General features: G+C 40.9%; 1 protein-coding gene across 1 annotated transcript in view; it reads left to right on the top strand.

Annotated features, from left to right (window-relative positions):
* Positions 1 to 12,814: 12,814 nt before the first annotated feature.
* The window catches only part of LOC111654255 (limbic system-associated membrane protein-like), a gene marked incomplete at its 3' end in the record, with an annotated part of 151,138 nt that continues 142,569 nt past the window's right edge, over positions 12,815 to 21,383 (top strand). The window contains exon 1 of the mRNA XM_023405192.2: positions 12,815 to 13,274. Coding sequence (XP_023260960.1) covers positions 13,120 to 13,274 — 155 coding nt within the window. The remainder of the gene's footprint in view (positions 13,275 to 21,383) is intronic.

Genomic DNA, 21,383 nt, shown 5'->3' with positions numbered 1-21,383 from the left:
GAAATGCACTCTGGTCCCCCCTTTCCCTTCCCCTGTGCCAGGGTCGGACTGGCCATTGGGCCACCGGGACAAACCCTGGTATTAGGAGACGGGATGGGCTGGGGCTAGCTGGTTAGCATACTAACTTCATTAGATATCTTTGCAACACAATTCATAGAGGTCTTTCATATAACATCACATCTGTTATTTTTTTCACATTCTGTTGATTATCTGTGTTATTTTTTAAATAAAATACTTCCATATTGTCCCTTTGAGCTCACCTTATCCATTCTTATCCAACACTCAGTTGGTATTTCTTTCTGTTTTTGTTTGCTCTTATGGCAACCCAGGTTCACTCCCTAGCTGTGGCCCTTCTTTGTTGTTTCTGTGTGTAGTCGTATTTTAGCAAATCCATTGTTCTTTTCAAACTACAGAGAACAGGGAAGGGAATTTGAGAGGTGGATTATTCTGCAGGAGTGGTTTGAGAAGTTTCCTCTGATGCTTTCCTAACTATAGTAAACTTACCACCACTGGAAAACATTGTAAATAATAAGTTGACCACAGCTGCCGTTCTTTGTGTAAGCCTTTCAAGCTTACACAAAGAATAGATTTTGGAGTGGACAACACTTTCACCAAGTCTGAGCATAATTTGTAGATTTTCTGAAAAAGTTGTTTTTGTTAAATTTGAATTTTGACATTAGAATTTTAAGAAGTTGGAATGCAGTTCAGGAAGTCTTCAGCTGTAAATCCATAAGTCTTTTTTATTTTTTTAACAGTGCTAGGATGGTAGGCTACAGTACGTTCATTTCTGCGAGAGCAGTATCCTAATGTTGCCTGAGGCCTGAATGTTAACACACAAGAGAGTACTGTTTCAGCTTCTTGGATTATAAAGCTGCGTTATAGCTGATATATAAAGGAGGTGAAGATCCCATGGGTGCTGTATGGTGCCGTAGCCAGAGGCCCCAGGCTTGTCATTCCTTTGCTGTGCACATTTACCCTGAAATTCACTAGAGAGAGAGAGAGAGAGAAAGAGAGAGAGAGAGAGAGATTAATTTTTGTCAAGGGAGGTTTAGAGAGCAGATTCTAGTTTAGTCTGTATTATTAGATATGAAATAAGGCTATTATCCCACGAAACGAAGCTCCTGTAGTTTCCCTACATCACCTAATAAGCAATGAGTCATTCAGGCTTTTTATGTTGGCTTGTTATTGACTTTTGTAGCTTGTGGCATTTCTATCTCCCTTAATTATTTACTCTGCCCTTTAGCCTTCCTTCATTGCCTCTGTTTCTGACTATAAACTGGATAGATAAAAACATGCGTTTATGATGATGAAGAAGGTGATGAGCACAAAAAAGGAAAACGATGGAGATGACAAGGATGCAGAGAAAAAAGAAATATGACTTGGGGAGAAAAAATGTAGGAAAAACAAAGATAAGAATGTGTCACAAGGGAGGAATGAAATGGGAAATCTGCAACAACTGACTGCAATTACTGTGCCTTCTTGTCCATGGCCTCCTAATTAAGAGAACAGAGGGAGAATGCAGATTAGAGGGGAGGGCCTGCAGATAGGCCTGTGGCTCTCCAGTCCTCAGAGAGAACCTAATCCAGGGAATCGCTCTGTTCATACAAAACAATGAGGGGGTCTACATTATTCATCTCGGGGAGTGAGTCACAGAGAAGCAGTGAGAGAAATGGATGGAGTGAAACAGGAGCAGAGGTGGAGATGATGTGGAGGCAGCTGGACTGCTTTCGAAAAGAACAATTTAGATTCCTGTGTGTCCCCGTTTGTGTGTTTACCTATTTTACCTACTTAGTCACAGGTTAAATCCTTCTCAGCATCTCCAATCACATGCAGTTTACCAAAATGTGATTGTTAGTTGGTCTGTACTTTATTTAGACTCCAAGTAAATAGAACTGAGTGATAGGATCTGTTAGGAAATGCATGCAAATTCTGATGTACAAATTATTAAGTGAGAAAATGAAATGCTTGTATATTTGGCTGCTTGTTTGGCAGCAGGGGTTTCACAATACACTGGCAAATTCCAGTGAATGTTGGAAGATAAACATGTTCATCACCATCTGAAATTACGGTGCTGAAAAGTGCAGCTTTGTTTTGTTTGTTAAATGATTTCATGACTCAGAGAGGTCTGACAAGAGTCAAGCATTACTACTCTACACAGATGTAGTTAGTTTCTCTCATTTTTTTTTTCTTTTTTTTACTCCGCCACATAGGTTTTGTGTGAGGTGTTGTTTGACAGGGTGTTTGTGAGTTCCACAGGAAAAAAAATTAAAAAGTGGAGAAAACTCAAACTTTCAAGGTAACACACCTCGATGAAATATCAAGGCAGTGAAGGTTACCTCCGTTAACTTAATCCAAGCTGGGTAACCCACTTTTTCTTTTCTTGTCACTATTACAGCCGACAAATCAGGACCGCTGATCCCTTATATGGCATCAATGGTAACTACTAATGCAATAAGATTATGGGGACTAGATAAAGTGGAGAGAATTTAAACTCTAATATACTGCTGAAATGTTATTGAAATCACAATATGGCCAAGTGCAATATCCACATCGCAATAGCTGCATTTGTTTTGATAAAAGTAACAGACTATAATTGAAGCACTGTGGTTCTACAGAGACGCCCCGGCCTACAAATCACATTCTCCAGATGTAAGGGAACACGATTCTTTGGTACATGACCCCACAAAAATCACCTCATCATCATTTTTATATATTTATTTTCAGTGAAAACAAAATTAAAAATAACCTTTCCAACTAAAATCCTGACTCATATCACAACTGCAATATCTGCCAAAATAATCGCAATATGATTTATTTTTCTGGCAAGAAACCTTTTCAGCTCTTGTTATCGAGCCTTCGCTGTGGATGATTCTGAAAAGAATGTTTTCCAAATTGTCTCCTTCCAGTCCAACTTTTACTGTCTCCAAAAATCAGGATGCCGGCCATAGTGCTAAATTTGATGTAAACTCATTTAATCATTTTCAGTTTCCATATAAACACATTGTACAGCTTCGGTGCCGTCCTGCGCTCTGACTGCTTTCTGGGTTGTGTAGCTTTTGCTGTTTTGTGATTAGCATGTTTTTTTTGTTTGTTTTGGGGTTTTTTTGTAAATTGGCCACATCTGTTACTGATCCTGTCTGTCCAATAAGCAGTCATCTCAGTGGGATCTTTACTTTATCTATCATTATTACTAACGGGAAGTGATTCAGGATATCTCATGTCAGAATGTCTGAATGTCTTTATGTTTACAAAATTTAATTAAAAAATAAACTTGTGCATGAAAGAGGCAATTTCACACCGCTGTTTTTAATTTATGTGGACAGGCCTCAGACTCATTTGGTGTGTGGAGCGGCGCGTGCATATTCTGAAAGTCTTAATTTGTCATCCATCACTTCTTGAAATGCATCCCGTAATTTGGCAGATGAAAAACAACAACTTTAGTGAAGAGCGTTTGCATGGACTGCCATAGACTCATAGAGCTGCTTGGCGTTCACAAGGACGCGCTCATTCGATCTATCAGACCGTACATCCTTGCGCTTCTGCCAAGAATTCATCTTGTTACTACGTAGGTTTTCACCTTGAACATTACAGCTGCAGCTAAACCAATCCTCTGCTGCAAGGTCTCTCTGTGCTTGAACTCTCTAATAGAACTGAATTGCGAGAGGAGCGATGACCCTCGGGGGGCCAAGTCAAAGCAATTCTTTTGCAAGAAGATTAAGGAGACGTTGTGCGTGTGTGTGTGTGTGTGTGTGTGTGTGTGTGTGTGTGTGTGTGTGTGTGTGTGTGTGTGTGTGGGGTAGAGAGGCATTGTGCGATCATCTCCAGTAGAGGAGATGGATAATGTACAGGTGCTGAAAGCTGAGGTCAGACCTGTGGTCAGACGGATGAGGTGTGGTTCACATCGTGATTGGCTTTCCCAACCATGGAGCACTGGGACATTTGCATCACCAACTGACCCATAGTAGATGCAATTGCTTCCTCTTTTATCAGGCAATATATTATAATAGCAGAACAATCAGAGGCAGGGATAGTAGATAAAAATACCTTCCACATCAAATGTTTTCCTGTTAATCCTGACTGATGTCTAGTTAACACTGGATATTGAATATTACATGCTTTCACAAAAGACACAAGCACTGTCATGGAGCTGCATGCAATTTTAGTTTAGGTGACTTTCTCTTCTAAATCTGTAGCACATGTCTATTCAGGATACAGCCTCATGTAGGAATGTTATTGTGGGTTTATGCTGACAATTTCATTGTGTGATTCGGATTTGAATGAAATTAACAAACTCAAAGTCAGAAGCTATTACAGTGTGAATGAGCTGGAAACAAACAGAAATGAAAGTTGTCTTATGCACCATGCTGCTTAATATAGCTAAGCATAATGGTGCTGTCTGGGAAGCAGTTACACTTTGGCTGAGTCATTTGTGGGCTTGTCTTAAAAAAAAAAAAAAAAAAAAAAATCCCTTGCTCATTAAGGAAATATTCGTAGTTTTACCTCTGTAGATCCAAGTCTCAGGTCCTTGCTGCTCGTGTGGCAGCATGAAATATTTGAAGTGTGGCTTGGGACCATAACAGCTTTTGGCAAAGCACCATATTGATGGAAAGTTTGAGGCCATGAAGAAAAAAACCAATAGAAAACAGAGAACACATTGCTGTTTGTGAGATAATCCAAACACCATACATACACACACACACACTCGCATGCAAACAAATACAAATTATGTTTATCTGACTGAACATACAAGCAGCAGAGAAAACAGCCAGTTCCGATATGACCACATTACACAGCGTAGGTATAGAAGTGGGCCTATAGATCATGAGACTGCAGAGATCCCTCTGGGGAAGGAAATCCCTCCTTAACAGCTCACGCATTAACCATCCTGCAGGAGTGCACAAAGAAAACCATCATCAGAACTGCAGTTTCACTCTGACATCTGCTCATACATAAATCCACACACCGGCCAGCAGACTCATGGTCAAGGTTGGGCTTTAATGCAAAGGAGGAGCTGGAAGGTGGCTTTATGAGTGCTTTCTTTCTGAAGCTTAATGTGTCCTTTGAAGTGTGTTTTGTGCATGTTGTCTTGGCAGCCTCAGCAGGTAATCATTACGCCAGTATACACATGCTTCATTGGGAATGCAGAAGGCATTACTCAGATGTTAATCTAACCAAAAGCAGAGGGAGAAAAAACAGACTAGGTTAAAAACCCATAGGTGATCATTTGTCACTTTCCTTCCTTGCCAGCAAGTCATTATAAATGCTGTATCTACCTGCAGCGTTGAATAAATGTTCAGCCACAGAGTGGTCAGCCACTTATCATGCTATCGTGTTGCAAAGTTATGCATTTAACAAAAAAAGATTGAGCGGTTGTATTAAATAGATGAGAAATCAAAATTCACTGAAGTGTTCACACTGTTGTTTAGAACTATCACTTTAACACATTGTCCACAATACACAGAGCTTTGTGCCAAAGTTTTGCCTTATTTTATGTTTCTGCTGACAGAGAGAAAGAGGGATGGGGAGCAAGAGGCTCCAGGCCAAGGTGTGTTGTGCTGCGGTGTGTGTGTGTGTGTGTGTGTGTGTGTGTGTGTGTGTGTGTTGATGGTGGTACAGTATACTGCTGAGTATGTTGCTGGGTATCCTTTTTCCTGTGTAGCATGCATTTTGTTGCCAAGACTCCGGTTTTGATAGGAATGTCAGGGCAAATTATGCATGCATTCCTTTTTTATTAAGAGAAGAAAACTCGTTCTCTTTTTATCTCCTGTCTCAGTCCTTCTGTCCCGTGCACACACGCATGTACACACTTACTGTAAGAGTGTGTGTGTGTAGGCATGTTTTACTAACGGAGCCTACTCTGGTTTGACACAGAGCGTATTTGACTTGGAAAGAGAAAAAAAAAATGGATCCGAGGGACAAGCTTGGCTCATTGATCTTCTATAGTTTACGACACAGCCGAGTGCCATTTGTTTTCATGCAAAGGTTAGATAGTGCACAACAGAGGTGGATGAGGAATCAGAATCCCATTATAGATCTTCCTCTTGTTGAAACTGTTCTCGTGTTTGTGTTTCATAGGCCAATATTGATCTGGCACCCAAAGCTGGAGAACACATCTTGAAACAAAATTCACCAATGCAAAGGTTTATTCCAAAATGACACAACATTTAGAAACACAAAAGACCTTCTCTTATTGATTACTTCACATTTTACAACATATTGTCAGAGTGGAGACGAACTGTAAGAGCCTGTGGCCGTCACCGAGGAAATGCACGAAATGCACGAGGCTGAGATGCTGCTGTTGCTGTGGCCGGGAAGCAGCTCTGCTAACTGGGACCATAATGACTGAGATGCTGCTGAAAGTTCGTGCTCCATTTTCCTTCTGCTGCTGTGAGGTTTTCTGTCGACCTTTACACTGGCACAGTGCTTGAAATCAAATTCTGCACGTTCTCACCGGCAGAATGTTGAGTTTGTGACCAAAATGAAGTGAAACGTGCGGCTTTGATGCAGCAGTGTGTATGCTGGCACTGGCAGGCCACGGCTGTTGAAGTTTCTGCACAGCCTCATTGCTTATTGTCTCAGCTTATACACCACTGGCTGCAGTACTGGTTGAGGATTGTGTGTGTGTGTGTGTATGTGTGTGTGTGTTAAGTACCAATTACGTCTCAGTGTAGTTTTACATCTCCTTTCTAAGGCTTCTCTCTGGAGCTCTGGCAACAACAGGTCAGTGAGCCGCCAGCTGTTTTCTGAGTGATCAAATAAAAACATTGCAAATTTCAGGTAAACACTCCAAAGAAACAAAATCTTTCATGGTTGGATGGTGGATCCAGGTTGGGCCAGGCTTGGGGCATGGCTGAGGGTGGTTGACTGCTTTGTTGTGACATCACAAAGTTACAAAAGTCCTGGCAGCTCGTTTTAAAGCTAAGTTTCTAAATAAAGGCTGTGTCCATTTCTCTGTGGACTGAGCGCTTTGATACCTTCACAGTATAAATATAGAACCTAGACCTGCTTTAGAATCTTACTTATATAATATGAGACCTTTACCATGTTAGTCCTTCTCTTCATTTTTGGGTTAGGGTCTGTGGACATTATTAGATGGACAGACTGTGAGTCCAGTGCCAAGTGAAAGACCATATTTATTACACATATTGTCAGCCTCATTTTGTGTTAAAAAAAATGCAGTGTCTCTGCAGCCTAACACTAGGATTTTACTCCATTTCCTGTGGTTACAGTTACTAGAAGTGAAGTGTCGCTACTAATAATTAGCAAGTTAGCAAGTCTGAAATTGTGATTCTCATTACTGTGTCGGTTTCTTTCTGAATGCAAAGACGTAGCCACTGTTTGCTTTTTGTTGTGCTTACACACAATCCCATATCTCCTTTGTACACTTCTCAAACAGGCATAACGGCTTGTTTTCAGCATATGTGATATGGAGCTTATTCAAAAACTATTTATACATGACATGCCAGTCCTCGCTGACCTTGATGGTCAGTTTGCCATTTTGGACCCTGACATGCAACGCATACCGGTACTGAAGGTGTAGACACATACGAGCCACTGTGAGAAATACAACACCAATTTATCTTTCAGTGTGGATGTGGAAATGTTTTTATTCTTTATTGTCATACTCCAGTGTTTTAGTATGACACTTATATGGAGTTCCACGGCAGTCTACTTGCGAGAGACAGTAGTCAAAACTGAAGCAGCACAGGCTGAAATATCTGCACCGTTCATTTCTTTCAAACTCAAAGCATCTGATTTGAAGCTGTCTATTATTGTTATTATGGTATTCTCCAAGGCCAAGACCGCCCTGATGACATCACTTTAACACTACCAGGGTTTTTTTTTTTCACAAAGCTCCCTCTGAGCTACAAAAGACATTACACAACTGTTTGCCGAGGAGTAACACTAACCACGATGAGTATGCTGATTTTAATGTGTAAAATTAGTGGATTTGCCCTTTAAATGGATAACACAGTGTACTAAAAACACCCTGACATGAACATACTGTATATTCTTCTGTAAAGAACATTTCAAATTTGAATACATATGCTACAGAAGTGTCTGGATGATAATATTATTACAGAGAGAAAATTATGAAATCTAAACAGTGAAGACAAATCCAGGTAATACTGATGAAATCCAGTTCATGATGCAGTGTTACAAAATTCTGTGCAGCTATTTTCACTGTAACAATGTATGGTTACATCTACTATATTAAACAAGACTCTCAAAGATAGAGGCAAGAGCCTTAGTGATGTTACTGTAAGACGTTACGCTGTTTTTTCGCAAAGGACCAACTGAATAAAACCAGCATCACTTGAAATAAACAGTAATAAATTCTGCAGCCTGTATTTCATAAATACATAGATCAGTGGCTATAAAACACTCAGTACATCCTGGCTGTCGTTTACCTAAAGCAGACTGTAAAGCAAATCATTGTAACCAGTTATTATGCAATATTCTCCTACTGTAACACATGTATGATTTTTAACAGAGCATTTTTATGAGTGTTTTTGTGCTTTTTAGTGCTTTTTACATACACATCTTATAATCAGAGTCGTGCATCTACATTTCTCTATGCTGCTCTGCGTTCTTCTTCTTCCTCTTCTTCTTCTTTTGATCGGCGGGGCCGTGCAGAGACGCTCTGCCAGAGTCATTATGACTAATGGGATGCGGAAAAAAGTCAGGGCACCTCTTAATGTGTATTAATGAAATAGCTCTACAGTGGCTGCCCTTTGATGCAGACCTTGTGTCAAAAATTTACAAAAGGCCAAGTCACGTATTGCTAACACATTTAAGAGATATTTGCAGGTTTGAATTCAGCCCTTAAGCGAACCCCAGCATCAGCGTAACTCACGATGCCGTGTGATTGCCCCATCACCATCATGAAGAAGCAGAGACATGATTTCTACTTACATTACATTAGTCTCTGGTGTATTTCAATAAAAAAAAGCTTCCTGAGGCGTTCCTGGTGATCACCTTCTTAGGTTGAACTACAGAAATGAATAATAGATCATGTTCTGCTTTCCCCTCACAGAAGTTAATCCTCCCTTCTGCCATCGTTGTCTCATCATTTATCTATTGCAGACTGCAAAACTTATAGACCTGTAGAAGATACCAATTATGACTTGTGTATTTCTACTCACCCTATTACGCATATTCTCTCGGGCCCTGTGCTTCATTACTGCAGTGTTTGCAGCCGATGCAATGAAAAGTTGGCTATGGATACTCTATTTCTGTCATAATTTCTGCATTATATACACTAATAATGAGGTCGTACAAAGGGGAAATGTGCTGTATACACCACCAGAGAACCTGATTCAATAATAAAGGTCTTTGGCCTCTCAGCTCACTGTGTGCCATCTTCTGTTTATTTGGCAATCAGCTGTCTTCAAATGGGATGGATTGAGAGAATTTTAATGCTAAATGCTAACAATGAACCACATGTTTTTACACAGCTATTGTTGTATTTACTTACAGTATATTTGCACCCATTTTATTCTCCATATACATGTTGCCACCAGGAAAGATTATCAGTAGTTTTACTAGTATCTCCTGTCATGTATATGCTGATGATGTCCAGTTGTATTTCTCAATTAAACCTGATGCGTTTCATTAACGTTCTGTCCTGAACAACTGATAAATGCAGTTAGGAACTAACTGCATGAGTTTGATGCAGATACAACCAAAGAAATAAACTACATTCAGCGATCAGGTAGAAACTCAGTGCCTCAACCTCATCTTCTCAGTCTAGTCTGTGTAATCCTGCTGTGATTTTTGACCAAAGTTTTGATGCTTAGGATTTCAGCATCTTTCCACCGCTTAAGAAACGAAACCAAACTCAGGTCTGTGTCAATTAAATGGAGATGCTAATACATGCTTCTATCTCATCACAATTGGATTACTATAATTCTCTTTTTACCTGTGTTAATAAATCCTCCTTACACTGTTTACAAACCATTCAAAATGCCGTAGCCAGTCTCTTAACACGATCAACAGATGGTCACTTTTTACACATATGTTAACCTCTCTGTGCTGGCTTCCTGTTGGGATACATTTAAAAAATTTGGTGCTCACTTATATAGAACCTGCATGGCCAGGTTCCACAGTATATTATAGGCGTCCTGTTCCACCACACCGTGAGCCAAGCTCTTACGTCTTCTAACCATTGTTTTGTAAGTGTACTTTGGACACATTTTAAGACTTAGGGACTCACACAGCAGTCCGTAAGCTTTGGAATAGTTTCCCAAAAGGCTTGAAGTGTTTGGACTCTTAAAAAGCTGCTAAAAAAACATCTGTTCAGACAGGCAGGTAACAAGCAGTATTTTGTGTTTTTTACTTGGGTCTTATATTTGCTCCCATTGTATATTTTATCTGATGTTCTTATCTTTGTTTTATTTATTTTCTTCTATCTGATTCTATCTCTTTCATAGTAAAGCATTTTGTGACTGCAGTGTCACAGAAAGGTGCTGTAGAAATAATCTTTGCTTTGCTTACGGTTTATATAATGTACACCGCAGCAGAATGTAGGTCCATCCCTGCTGTCTAAACTGTAACACCACCCAACTGAGAGCATCCCACCAGCATGATAATAACCCCTCTGTTTTCCAGTTCTTGTGTCTTGTGTGTGTGTTCGCCAGTGTGGGGTAGAGCAAGGGATCACTGGCCTTATGTTAGGAACTGGTTAAAGCTGCTGTGTCTCTGGCCTCTCCTTCCCCATCTCTGCCATGCAAGGAAGATTTCTACCTATTACACACACACACACACATAGACACAAACGCGCAAACACAATTTCTCAGACTTTTCAGAATTTCTAACTATAGACATAGCTAAAAGCCACGCGGGAGCCATTCCTGTATAAATGTGTATGCAAAGCAGCGCCTCTTCTCCTCTTCAGAGCTCAGCAGTCCCTTTTTAAGTGTTCTTAATGCATATGCTCTTTCATAAACTGTGCAATCTCCAAGATAGCTAAAAACCTCCACATGCTTTGAGGAAATGGTAACAGGCAGGCACTGATTATTAAGGGCCAAGTCGGGAAAAGCTCTGCAAGCATCCTTCTCTGAAAACATTTTAGTGCTCCTTAACTAATACACAAAAATTAGCACCTCCATGCACTCCCTCATATCACTGACCTCATTGTAGTTCCCTTTCAGCTGCGCATACATCTGCACTTCCATTTCCTCCAATCGAGCTGTGAAGCCTACATGTCACAGTAGGCTGCAGCTGCTGTAAAACTGGTGTTTTGCATCTGATCTCATGCTTAAAATCTGCTGATCCTGGAAATCAGGCTTAACCACATCACCGCCTTACGTTGGTTCAATCAGGCTGCCGGTGCTCAGAGCAGGATTACTCCTCATTGTATTTGCACCAGAACAATTACATTACATTCAGAGATAAGTTTGTGCAGTGCTAACATCATATGTAATCACTGTGCATCATGCACCATGTCATATATTCTATTCTTACCATGTGCTGCACTTGTATCCATGCGCAGAGTTTGAGCACTAGAATTAAAGACTTCGTTATGTGCCTGACTCTGAATTATTACCAAATACCCCCCGAGACAAAACAAAAATAGGAATGCACCGTGCAACGACTGACAATGACTCACATTAGTATTAATGTATTTTCTGAACCAAATAAAATGCTAAATGCGCTCCCTAAATTGTTACTCTGCAGTTCATTAAGCACATCTTCGAATGAGCATTAGATCATGGCCTATTAAGCCAGTGCTTGATTGGCAAGTGGTGAAATTAGAAGGCTCATTCTGCATTCACATTTCTTGTTGAATTGGAAGGCGCACACATTCTAAACGTGTGTCCTTGCTTAGGTTGAAAGTGGATGTAATTACCCACTGAGCTACAGCCTCATGGCAGTCTAGACGAGAGGTGATTACGTCTGGTTACATTATGCACAGCTGAGCTTCACCTTGTTTATGGTCAGCAGAGTGTTTGCACTCTTGGATCTATTTTTTTTCTCAACCTTTTTGTCCACTTCATTCTGTTGTAAAAGAATGAGCAGAATAAGCAGAATAGACTTGAATACAAAGTTTCATGTGAATAATGTTTCCAAAGCAATTGTGGCTACAATGTGAAAAAACTTTTTCAAACTACAAATAAATCACTTTAAAAAATTAATAAGAGGAGGTGTTTTTATGAGGTTTAAGAGGTTTCTGACAGATTTCACTGCTCAACACTTAACAGTATATTGAAGTTATGTAATTTTCCACACTAAATCATAATTAACTACAGAAAATCTTATCCACTGGAGAGTTCATGGTCCAAAGCAAATCTGCTTGGCGTGGAAATGCAAGGCAGCCACAGATAACTGGATACCTGTGAGCAGGCAGTTTGTTTGAAGACTAATGATAATGTGATACTCTAGTGAGCCCCACAGGGAGAGTGTCTTTCTGCATGGCTTCACCTGCAGGGAGATAAGAGTGTGTAGATTATTGCCCTTGGACCTAGTCAGGATTGGATGTTTCTCTTAGGATTTTCAGGGCCACTTTGTCTTCTTTTGGAGACTCATGTCCAAATATGCAGGAGGCATCGTTACTGCTCCTCTGAATATTCCTGCGCAAAACACACGTGTATTTTTCCTAAAGACAAATTCTCAGCATCCCAGTTTTAATGCTTTTGTCCCTTATTCCTCAGTCCTCACTCAGTTGTGTCTCACCAAAAGGGACCTCAGGTGGTGCTGTTGTCCTGACAACCAATAAGGGGAGCATCACAGTCAGGCGGCTGGATAATCTGAGAGAGAGCGAGAGAGAGAGAGAGAGAGAGAGAGAGAGAGAGAGGGGAGGTGGTAGTGGGATGATATTTTCCCAGACTCTGAATAGAAGCCTGCTTCTCTCCATCGCCGCCGCTGGCTGTACCGTCCCTTTGCGCGGAGAGTATTACGCATCAGTGGACTATAGAGCGAGGACCCCGCACATCACCGCACGATTTCGTCCCAAAAGTATTTTAGGAAACCTGTATCGTCCGTCCATTCCGGACTGCTTTGGACCTAAAGGCATCCCGATTTTCCCCGAAGAAGTCTGGACAACTACTCCAGTTCCTCCCTCAATATTTTTTTAACCCTTGGATCTAGCTCTTGAAACGCGCGCTCCTGTGCTTTAAAATGCAAGCCGGACGCAAATCGTGTTGGAGGCAATTGCAGGCTTCTTTTTTCAGACTGCTGTGTCTTATCCCCACAGGATTCCCTGTCCGGAGTGTGGATATGCAGCGGGCCACCGACAACATAACCATCCGCCAGGGCGACACGGCGATTATAAGGTAAGACTCACCTTTCAACTTTCCTCTCCTCCTCTCGTCGTCCTTCGGATGCGCTGCAGCAGCAGATCGTTTCTGAGGGACTGCGATGAGGAAGAGTATTCTGCTCTGACGACTTTAGTCTTGAGTCCACTGCAGTAAACTTATAGTTTCCACAAGATTACAGAGAAGTAAACGGCGGTTGGGAAATGTTTGGATGCTAAGATTTCCAACTTTTATCTCACTGACATGATATAAACCCCTAAAATATCCATAATAGGGCTCCTGTGTTTTCCCAATGAGTTTACACTCGTTGACTTAATACTGCTAATTAGCAATTATAATTTCAACTTTTGTGCCCTTTTCCTAGGCTATGGGCCTACGCATAGTGTTGCACTGACATGATATCCCACTTTTAGGGGATTTAAATGGATAGAGCAAAAAAGCTTAAACGCCTACGCTAAGCAGTGAAGCTGTGATTGTTTTGTTGTTAGTTTTTTTACTTAATTGAAGAACCTCTTGATAAAGCGAAGTGCGTCACGGTGTCCAGAGACACTGTTTGTGTGTGGGTTAATGGCAGAGACGGGGCTTCTAGACACAGATAAGAGGATGATGCTGGGAGAAGGAGAACTGTGCGCCATTGTTTAGATCTGACGAATCGCTGTGGGATGTGTAGTAAAATTAACAAGTAGGTGAAGCACCATCAGTGTCATCAGTTCAAACTCACTTCAGCTTTACATCATTGTTTGCAGCCTTATGAATAAAAAGCTCCAGTTTCCAGTTTGGTCTTTTTTGTGGACTCAGTTCGTTGTGGCCATTATAGCCTCATATCCCACTTAATCACTTCCCAGACAATGTAAGCTGTCAACTCTGTGGTTTTGTGATACTGCTCGGCAGATGTCAATGACCACGTGATCCCAGCCATGTGTCTGTGGCAGGCTATAAATGTGAGCGGATTTAGATTTGGTTGCGTTTTGTAAACAAGCCGCTTTGCCCCCCCATCCCAGCTCCACATCTTCTCCCCCTCCACCTCTCAAAATAGGATGCACTGTAGGGAAGTCCACTGGTATAATAAGCTGCACACAGAACACTCAATCACATTGATTTTTTTCACTCTTTCTCTGTCCTTTCCCGACTTTCATGCTGTATTTACAGAGCCACCACCCAGTCTCCTATAATGAGTGTGTGAATATAGGATGCAATTATGGGATAGACCTTTAACACAGCCTGAAAAAAAAAAGCCTGCCGATAGACAAACATGACACACTACCACGTTTCCTCACATGTGCCTCGAGCTTGCTTATGTAGACACAAACACACACACACACACACACACACACACACACACACACACACACACACAAAGAATGAATTCTTTTAATGGAATCCTTCCTGCGAGCAGGTGCCATCCATCCAGGTACCTGCTGATCAAATTAGTCAGTTGACTCAGTTACCGTTGAACTCACCACAGGTCACAGCTATTTGTTTCACTTTCCAAATCCAATTGGCTGCGTCTTTGCTATATTCAGCTGTTTAGTCACCCAGTCAGTCTTCCTCCTTCAAAGGTGACGGCAGGCTTTGCACTCAGCAAGAGCCAAATTAGATTCTCCTTTCTGAGAAAACACTTGCATCCTAAGTCCACTATTCTATCATTACCTCTGATAAACGATCCCCAAATAATTATCCATGGTGATCACTCAGTGAGTGTCATAATTAATTTGATGTTCATAATGCATCTCGTTGGCATGAGTGATCAGTCTTATTTATTGTCAGTCACACAAGGATAAACTGCAATTCAGACCCCTGTGGCTCCATTGAAAAACAACAACCATTTTTCATACCCAGTTTCCACCTGACAAATTGAATACAGGAGGAAGAGGTGAAAAAAAAAAAATACATGAGGGCTAAAACTTTGAGCACGGATGGGAGGCTGTCCGCTAGTAATTTGTCGAGCTATGCAGTGTATCTGATTCCATAAGCTGGGTTTTGTGAAGGCTGAGGGGATATTGGTGACCTGGGGGCGTAATAAGGCCTGTGCTCTTTTAGTGGAGCCTGTTGCTGCAGTCGTGACATTCATGGCGCTGGAGTAGAGGAACAATATGTGGCCAAACAACCGCTGTGACGGGACACACACAGCAGGCCCTGCTGCTGAAATGTGAAAGGAAATGCTTTTTTTTTTAAATCAGGGGTCCAGAACTGTTGCATGCTGAAATAAATAAGCAAATGAAATGCATCTTTCTCTTTAAGGTTAAAATGTTCAGATTTGCAGCACTGTTGTGGCTTACACTGTAACCCTGTGTCTGAGGTATATACAGTATACTTGAGATTTGTAATGACTCTAAAATTGATTGATGTCATGAGAGTATTTTCCGCATCACTTCGGTCTTGTGTGGCACATTTTAAAATCAAATTTAAAGGAGCAAGATACCCTAAGATAAAGTGGAAATATTCTACATTTATATCAGCCTGAATTAATAATAAGACATTTAAACTTTTGTTGTGACACAGTGCTTTGCTCACAGAAACACACTTTCGCTCTGCCTCAATCAAAACTCAAGGTATACCAAATATTGACAGATATCTCCACCGACTGTTGGCACCCGGGGAACAACAGTGAATCTAAAGTGAGCTGGCTGTACTTTAAGTCGGCATCAGATGTAAAGATTTAGCTACTCTTAACCTTTGAACTCCTTTGCCAAAGGAGGCCATCAAGGGGTTAATCTGGAAGAGATTACTCGTGAACGCAGCCACCGTGGGCTGAGTTACGTAAACATTTTCACACCAATTGTTTGTGGTGTGAAGTGAATTAGAGCTCATCTGATGTGCGGTGGGCGTAGGATTAAACTCTAGTAACCATATTAGTGGTAATGTTGTCTAATGTAGTTTCTCTGGATCCTTGGATCTTGGTCTTGTGTAACTCTCAGAATTAACCATGTGAGCCCACTGCATCCTCAGTGTTTCTACTATTTTAATGATTTGGTGGCTCTGTGTTCAGTTCAAAGATTACCAACTTTCTGGGTCTTACATTTGTCCCCAGGCTGTCTGCTTGCTCTAAATGGAGGACTTTTTTTGAACATTTGTATCTGCTTGAAATGACATTTGCCCCTGGAAAGCATGAACATAAATCCCAGCATACTAAATCTAGGCCTGTATCCCACAAGTCGTGTTTCAGACCTATAAGATTTAGGTCATTGCAAAACACCACATATTTCAGAGCCTCTTTCCATGGTGACTTAGTCTGTTTTTTTGGGGGTTTTTTATTATTTTTTTACGAGGATGACGCCAACAAGTGAAATCAAACTCTTCTCATCCTGAGTGAGTCACAATATGAATCTAAGGAGAAGAGAAAGAAAAGTTTCTTCACATTTCTTTAAGCCATTTCTGTGTCACAATAGTTTACTTTTTAATTGCTTTTTGGAGTCCCACACTATGCAGTGCCCGTAGGGGGAAGGTTGCAATGTCAGGCAAAGTCCTGATAATTGACAATTGCTTATTAAAGCATTAATGACACAGTCGCTGTGATTGCGCTCCTCTGGGTCAATTATCTGCATTTTGACAATATACTCTGCCTGGCTTGTTCCTTTCAGGGAAGATGATTCTGCACTTGTGCTCTGCCCCGGAGGATCTTTGTCAAAACTTACCCCAGAATCCTGCCTTTAATTTGAGTCAGAGTCATCCAGATATTATGTATGTGAAATCTGCTAGAGGCTCAGACACTATATAAGACATGATGTTAGTCTAATTCAAGTTCCAGTACAATTCACAATGCCAGAGAATAATGAATAGAGTTATTATCATTTGTATTATTAAAACTCAACTATTGAACTCTGATGGCTGATGCGTCGGAGGGCTGCAGTGTGTATCAGCCACACACACAGAGTACTGCACTCTGGAAACAAAGACTTTCTGGTTACTGGAAATTAGCTGCCAGTCTCAGCATGCCCCAATGCGAGGAGAGCTGATCATTTATTACACCTGGCACCAATCCTGCAATGCTGCTTTTAAAAGCATGAATCTATACCACACTTACCCAGTCTGTAGTGAGAATAATATGCAAATAAATTATTTAATAAATCTTAGTATTGAATGTTAAAAGAGTAAAACTCATTTAATATTATATAATTGAGAGGTTTGCAGGATCATTGTCGATGTGCTGTCCAGACACTGGGCTGACATCACTGGTTGTTAAAATGAAAGTGTTATTTATTTGCATCCTGGATAACGGGTCATTTAAACAGCAGAGCAAGAAAAATGAGAGAAAGAGAGACTAAAACATGGAGAGTCTGAGGGACCAAGATACAAGCATGGTTTTAATTTTTACAAAGAGTTTGATTTAGGTGTGAGCTGGTGCCGCAGTGACACACATGCTCTGAGCTTTTGTTTAGCAGTTTGTGAAGCTCCATGAACTCACTTGTAGTCTTAGGCTACGTACACATTACTACGATTTCATTATAAAACATTGTGGGTTTTAAAATGACAACGATCTCCGTCCAGACAACCGTTTTAGCTCTGTATCAGAAATTATCTCTGTCCATACTAACACACCTGAAAACGCATACATACATGATCGTTCATGTACACTTGGCATTTGCGAGCTGGTGTAAACAGGGTGCAGAAATCGGCTACTCTGCAGTTGTTTAGTTGCAGTAAGTACAACAAACAAGAAATAGCAAAGGCAGCTGTAGTGTTAAAATGCAGACCTGAACTGCACAGCTGCTAGCAAAGACAACAGGGTCAATAAAGCTTGTTATTCGTTATTCATGTTGCATTCACCACTGGTAGGCGAGGCTGATAAGACCCAATCAGGAAGTGACCGTGGGTGTCTACATCATCACTTCCTGGCCGTGGAGACTACAATGCAACCCCAGGGTTTTCACAGTAAAATGGGGCTAACAGAGTTTCCAAAAAGCTCCGTTTTAGATGCTTGAAAACTCTGTCGCCTGAGATAAAAGCACTGTGATGTCTGAAACATGCCACATACATGGATGTGTGAGTTTACTCCCGCTGTTATTCCATAGAACTGACCTGTAATCAACGTTTCCCGCTGTCACATAAAATGATAATGGAGACGCAGTGCAGATATTCATTTTCACAGACAGCACAAAGCTGAGAAAAGCTGATACTGTGGACAATACAGTCCAGGCTGTATTCCAAGTGTAGGGAGCAAAACGGAGGAACAACAGATCAATTTCTGGATTTCCGGGCAGAGGGCAACAGTGCAACATAATCTGGGATGTCCAGCCCCCAGGGGGGCTCCATATTTCTCTCTACAGCTCATCAGATTGGAGTGCTTTTCTTTTTTTTTTTTTTTTACAGTTTAGAGCCTCCCTAGGCAACTCTCTGCTCCTCTATCTCTTCATTACTCTGTTGCCCCCTTTTTTTTCTGTGTCTGCCAGCATTGAATTGTCCAGCTGTGCTGACTTAACCTGATTCGTAGAGTGGACGTGAAGTCAGATGAGAGACGGGGGGGAAAAAAAGAAGGAGTTTCTTTACATGAGGACAATAAAGGGAAAAATGTTAGAAGGGAAGAATGATGGTCAGAGAGCACTGACCAAGAAACAGAGACACAAATAGAGGGAAGAGAGAAAAGTATGATGGGTAGAATTAGGGTGTGAGGGAGGGGGAGGGGGGAGGGCAGGGACACAGTATTAGTACAATCAGCACAATAATCCCTTCTGTTCCGGCCCGGGCCGACGTAGGATTTTCAAATCAATTTCATTTTCACTCATGATGCTACAGTGGGAGAGCTGAGTGGCTGCCAGTCGGGTCATTATCGTCTTGTCCCCATTTTGGCTTGGGACAGAGCAGAGGTGAGAGAGGAAGCTTCGGGGGAACGGGGACGTGGGTTTTGGTTGATATTTTGCCAATTCTACAAAGTTTTATGAAGTCTTTTGGAACAGCTCTGAATCATCACAAGTTCTGGAGGCTTTCATCTTGGTCAGTAGGATCTGAATAATGGCCTGCAGAGACAGTGTAAAGTCTTTTGACATGGCAAATGAACAGAGTTCTGACGCTCTCATCTGAAGCTCACAGTCCAATACGGTTCAGTGCTCTGTCTGGGCCTCCTTCAAAGACTCCCAACCAGATATGCTTTCAGCCTGTATTTTGATGTTTGCTGGTTCATCCTCAGAAAACATACCAGCACCCTCTGAGCCCTTCATTATGTGCTTTCAATGTGTTTTTGTGAATAACTCAACCAGGGAAGCCAGACCTGAAATGTTTTTTGATACAACAGAATATTAAAGCAGTGCTTCTCCCTAAAAGCAACTCCACTCCATTTCCCTCTTTACCTAGGCTTTTGTTGGACTGGCCAGACTGTCTCTAAGTGCATATTCAAACTACTCAGCAATTTCTCACAGCCTCTGGCTACATATAGGCAATGGCAATAGAAGTAGAGTGGGAGAGTATTTTTATTGCTCACACGAAACCCCAAAATGTCAGATATTATAGAACTGCAGTGGATGTAATATTTAAAAAATGGTACAGGCTCAAAGGGCATATTTTAAGTAATTACTGTCCATACCGCAATGTATAACACCTTGTGTATGTCTTTCCCGCTGTACTATATGATCTCTTTTTCACTCACGCTCTGTCATTGTAATGGAGCTTTCATCTTTCAGAGGTTTAGTAGTGTTACTTTTGTGCCATCATGATTAATTGCAAAAGAGCTGCTTAAAAAAGCACTCGCTCTTTCCATCTCAGCTGCCATTAACCGGCCAGTGTTCAGCACTTTAGCTGCTCTGTAAAACTTAAAAGGAAAAAAAAAAAGCAAGAATTTGAATTTAAAATTAAAACAATTTCACAGGTGCCCCTGTGTCCTCCCTGACATGAAATGGGACAAATGAATAGTGTGAATGAGCCAGGGTTAAGCTCACTTCAGTGGGAAGTGTGGAAGCAGGTTAAATAAATTTAAATCTTTGTCAGTCAGGATGAATTCAAATTAAAGCTGAAACATGTGGCTTTGAGCTGTGATGACTCACAACCCTGCAGCTGTAAATCCACATGACTTTAAAGCAGATTAGAGGCCAGCAGTAAGTATAGTCCTGGATGAGCACACTCATTGTTTTTTGCCTCCCATCTCCTCCAAGATCAGCAAAAAAAAAAAAAAGTCAGCTCACTGACCTACTGACACACACTGAACAAGATGGCGTCACGCTGTGATGGTAGATGTGGTTTCACAGTTGTGCAAACGTCATCAGTAGTAAAATATACGCTAATGTTTATTTAAATTATATATTTATATATTCTGGAGGAAAGTGTTCACATTTGCAATGTAACCCGATGCCACAACTTTTTATATGCACTCCTCATTGGCTGTGCTTGAAGGGTTAAAGGAGCTATTTGTAAGTTTTGCTATTGCTACATAGCTAATGTTAGCATTAACAGCTGCTGACTTACCAGTCTATAAGAAAAGTTGCAAGTTCAGCATGAGTAAATTTAACTTATTATTATTGTTATCCCTTTTTTTGCCTGTTGCTTTTATCCTGCTGCATTTAGTTGAAAATATTGTTGGTGTCTTATAGTTTAAGAATATCGTATTGTTTAGCTATTAGATTGTGTAAATAAAAAGCCATGTATATATGTATGTATGTATTTATTACCACAAATAGAAATGTAGAGGCACTCAGAATATATTGTCATCAATATGCAAAACGAGACACCTAATGAACAACAAAGCTACAGTACAGAAGCCTGTCTCATCAAACCCTGCAGGCATATTATCTGCTGGCTGTAATCATTTACCTTTATACTGTATTTTAATTGCCCTGCACGGTCAGCTCTTAGATACCTGCTGGTCTCCTTCTCCTCAAGCTGTTGATTTCCACAGATGAGACAACCATTATTTGTACTATGTCGTCTCTTACCATTCCTCAAAACACCATTATTAATTTGCCATAAACAATAACTTGTAGTCAATAAGAATAAGCTATGAAGAGATCATTAACCCTTCAACAATACAGCAAAGTCTGGCCCCAGCAACATCACACTGGTCAAGTGGAGTCCAGCAGTAGTGCTGAAAGGCATCAGTGCTGTGCATTGAGTTTGTTAGGCTACAGCACAATCAGAGGGTACAGTGTGTCACCACTACACTTTGCCACAGTATCTCATACAGTATAATTCTTCCATTGCAAT

Source organism: Seriola lalandi, unplaced genomic scaffold, assembly GCF_002814215.2.
Source record: "Seriola lalandi dorsalis isolate HSWRI2012SDOR001 ecotype SW California unplaced genomic scaffold, Sedor1 jcf7180002054266, whole genome shotgun sequence".
Lineage (NCBI taxonomy): Eukaryota > Metazoa > Chordata > Actinopteri > Carangiformes > Carangidae > Seriola > Seriola lalandi.
The sequence above is the reverse complement of the archived record's forward strand: the minus strand, read 5'-3'. Positions and strand labels throughout refer to the sequence as shown.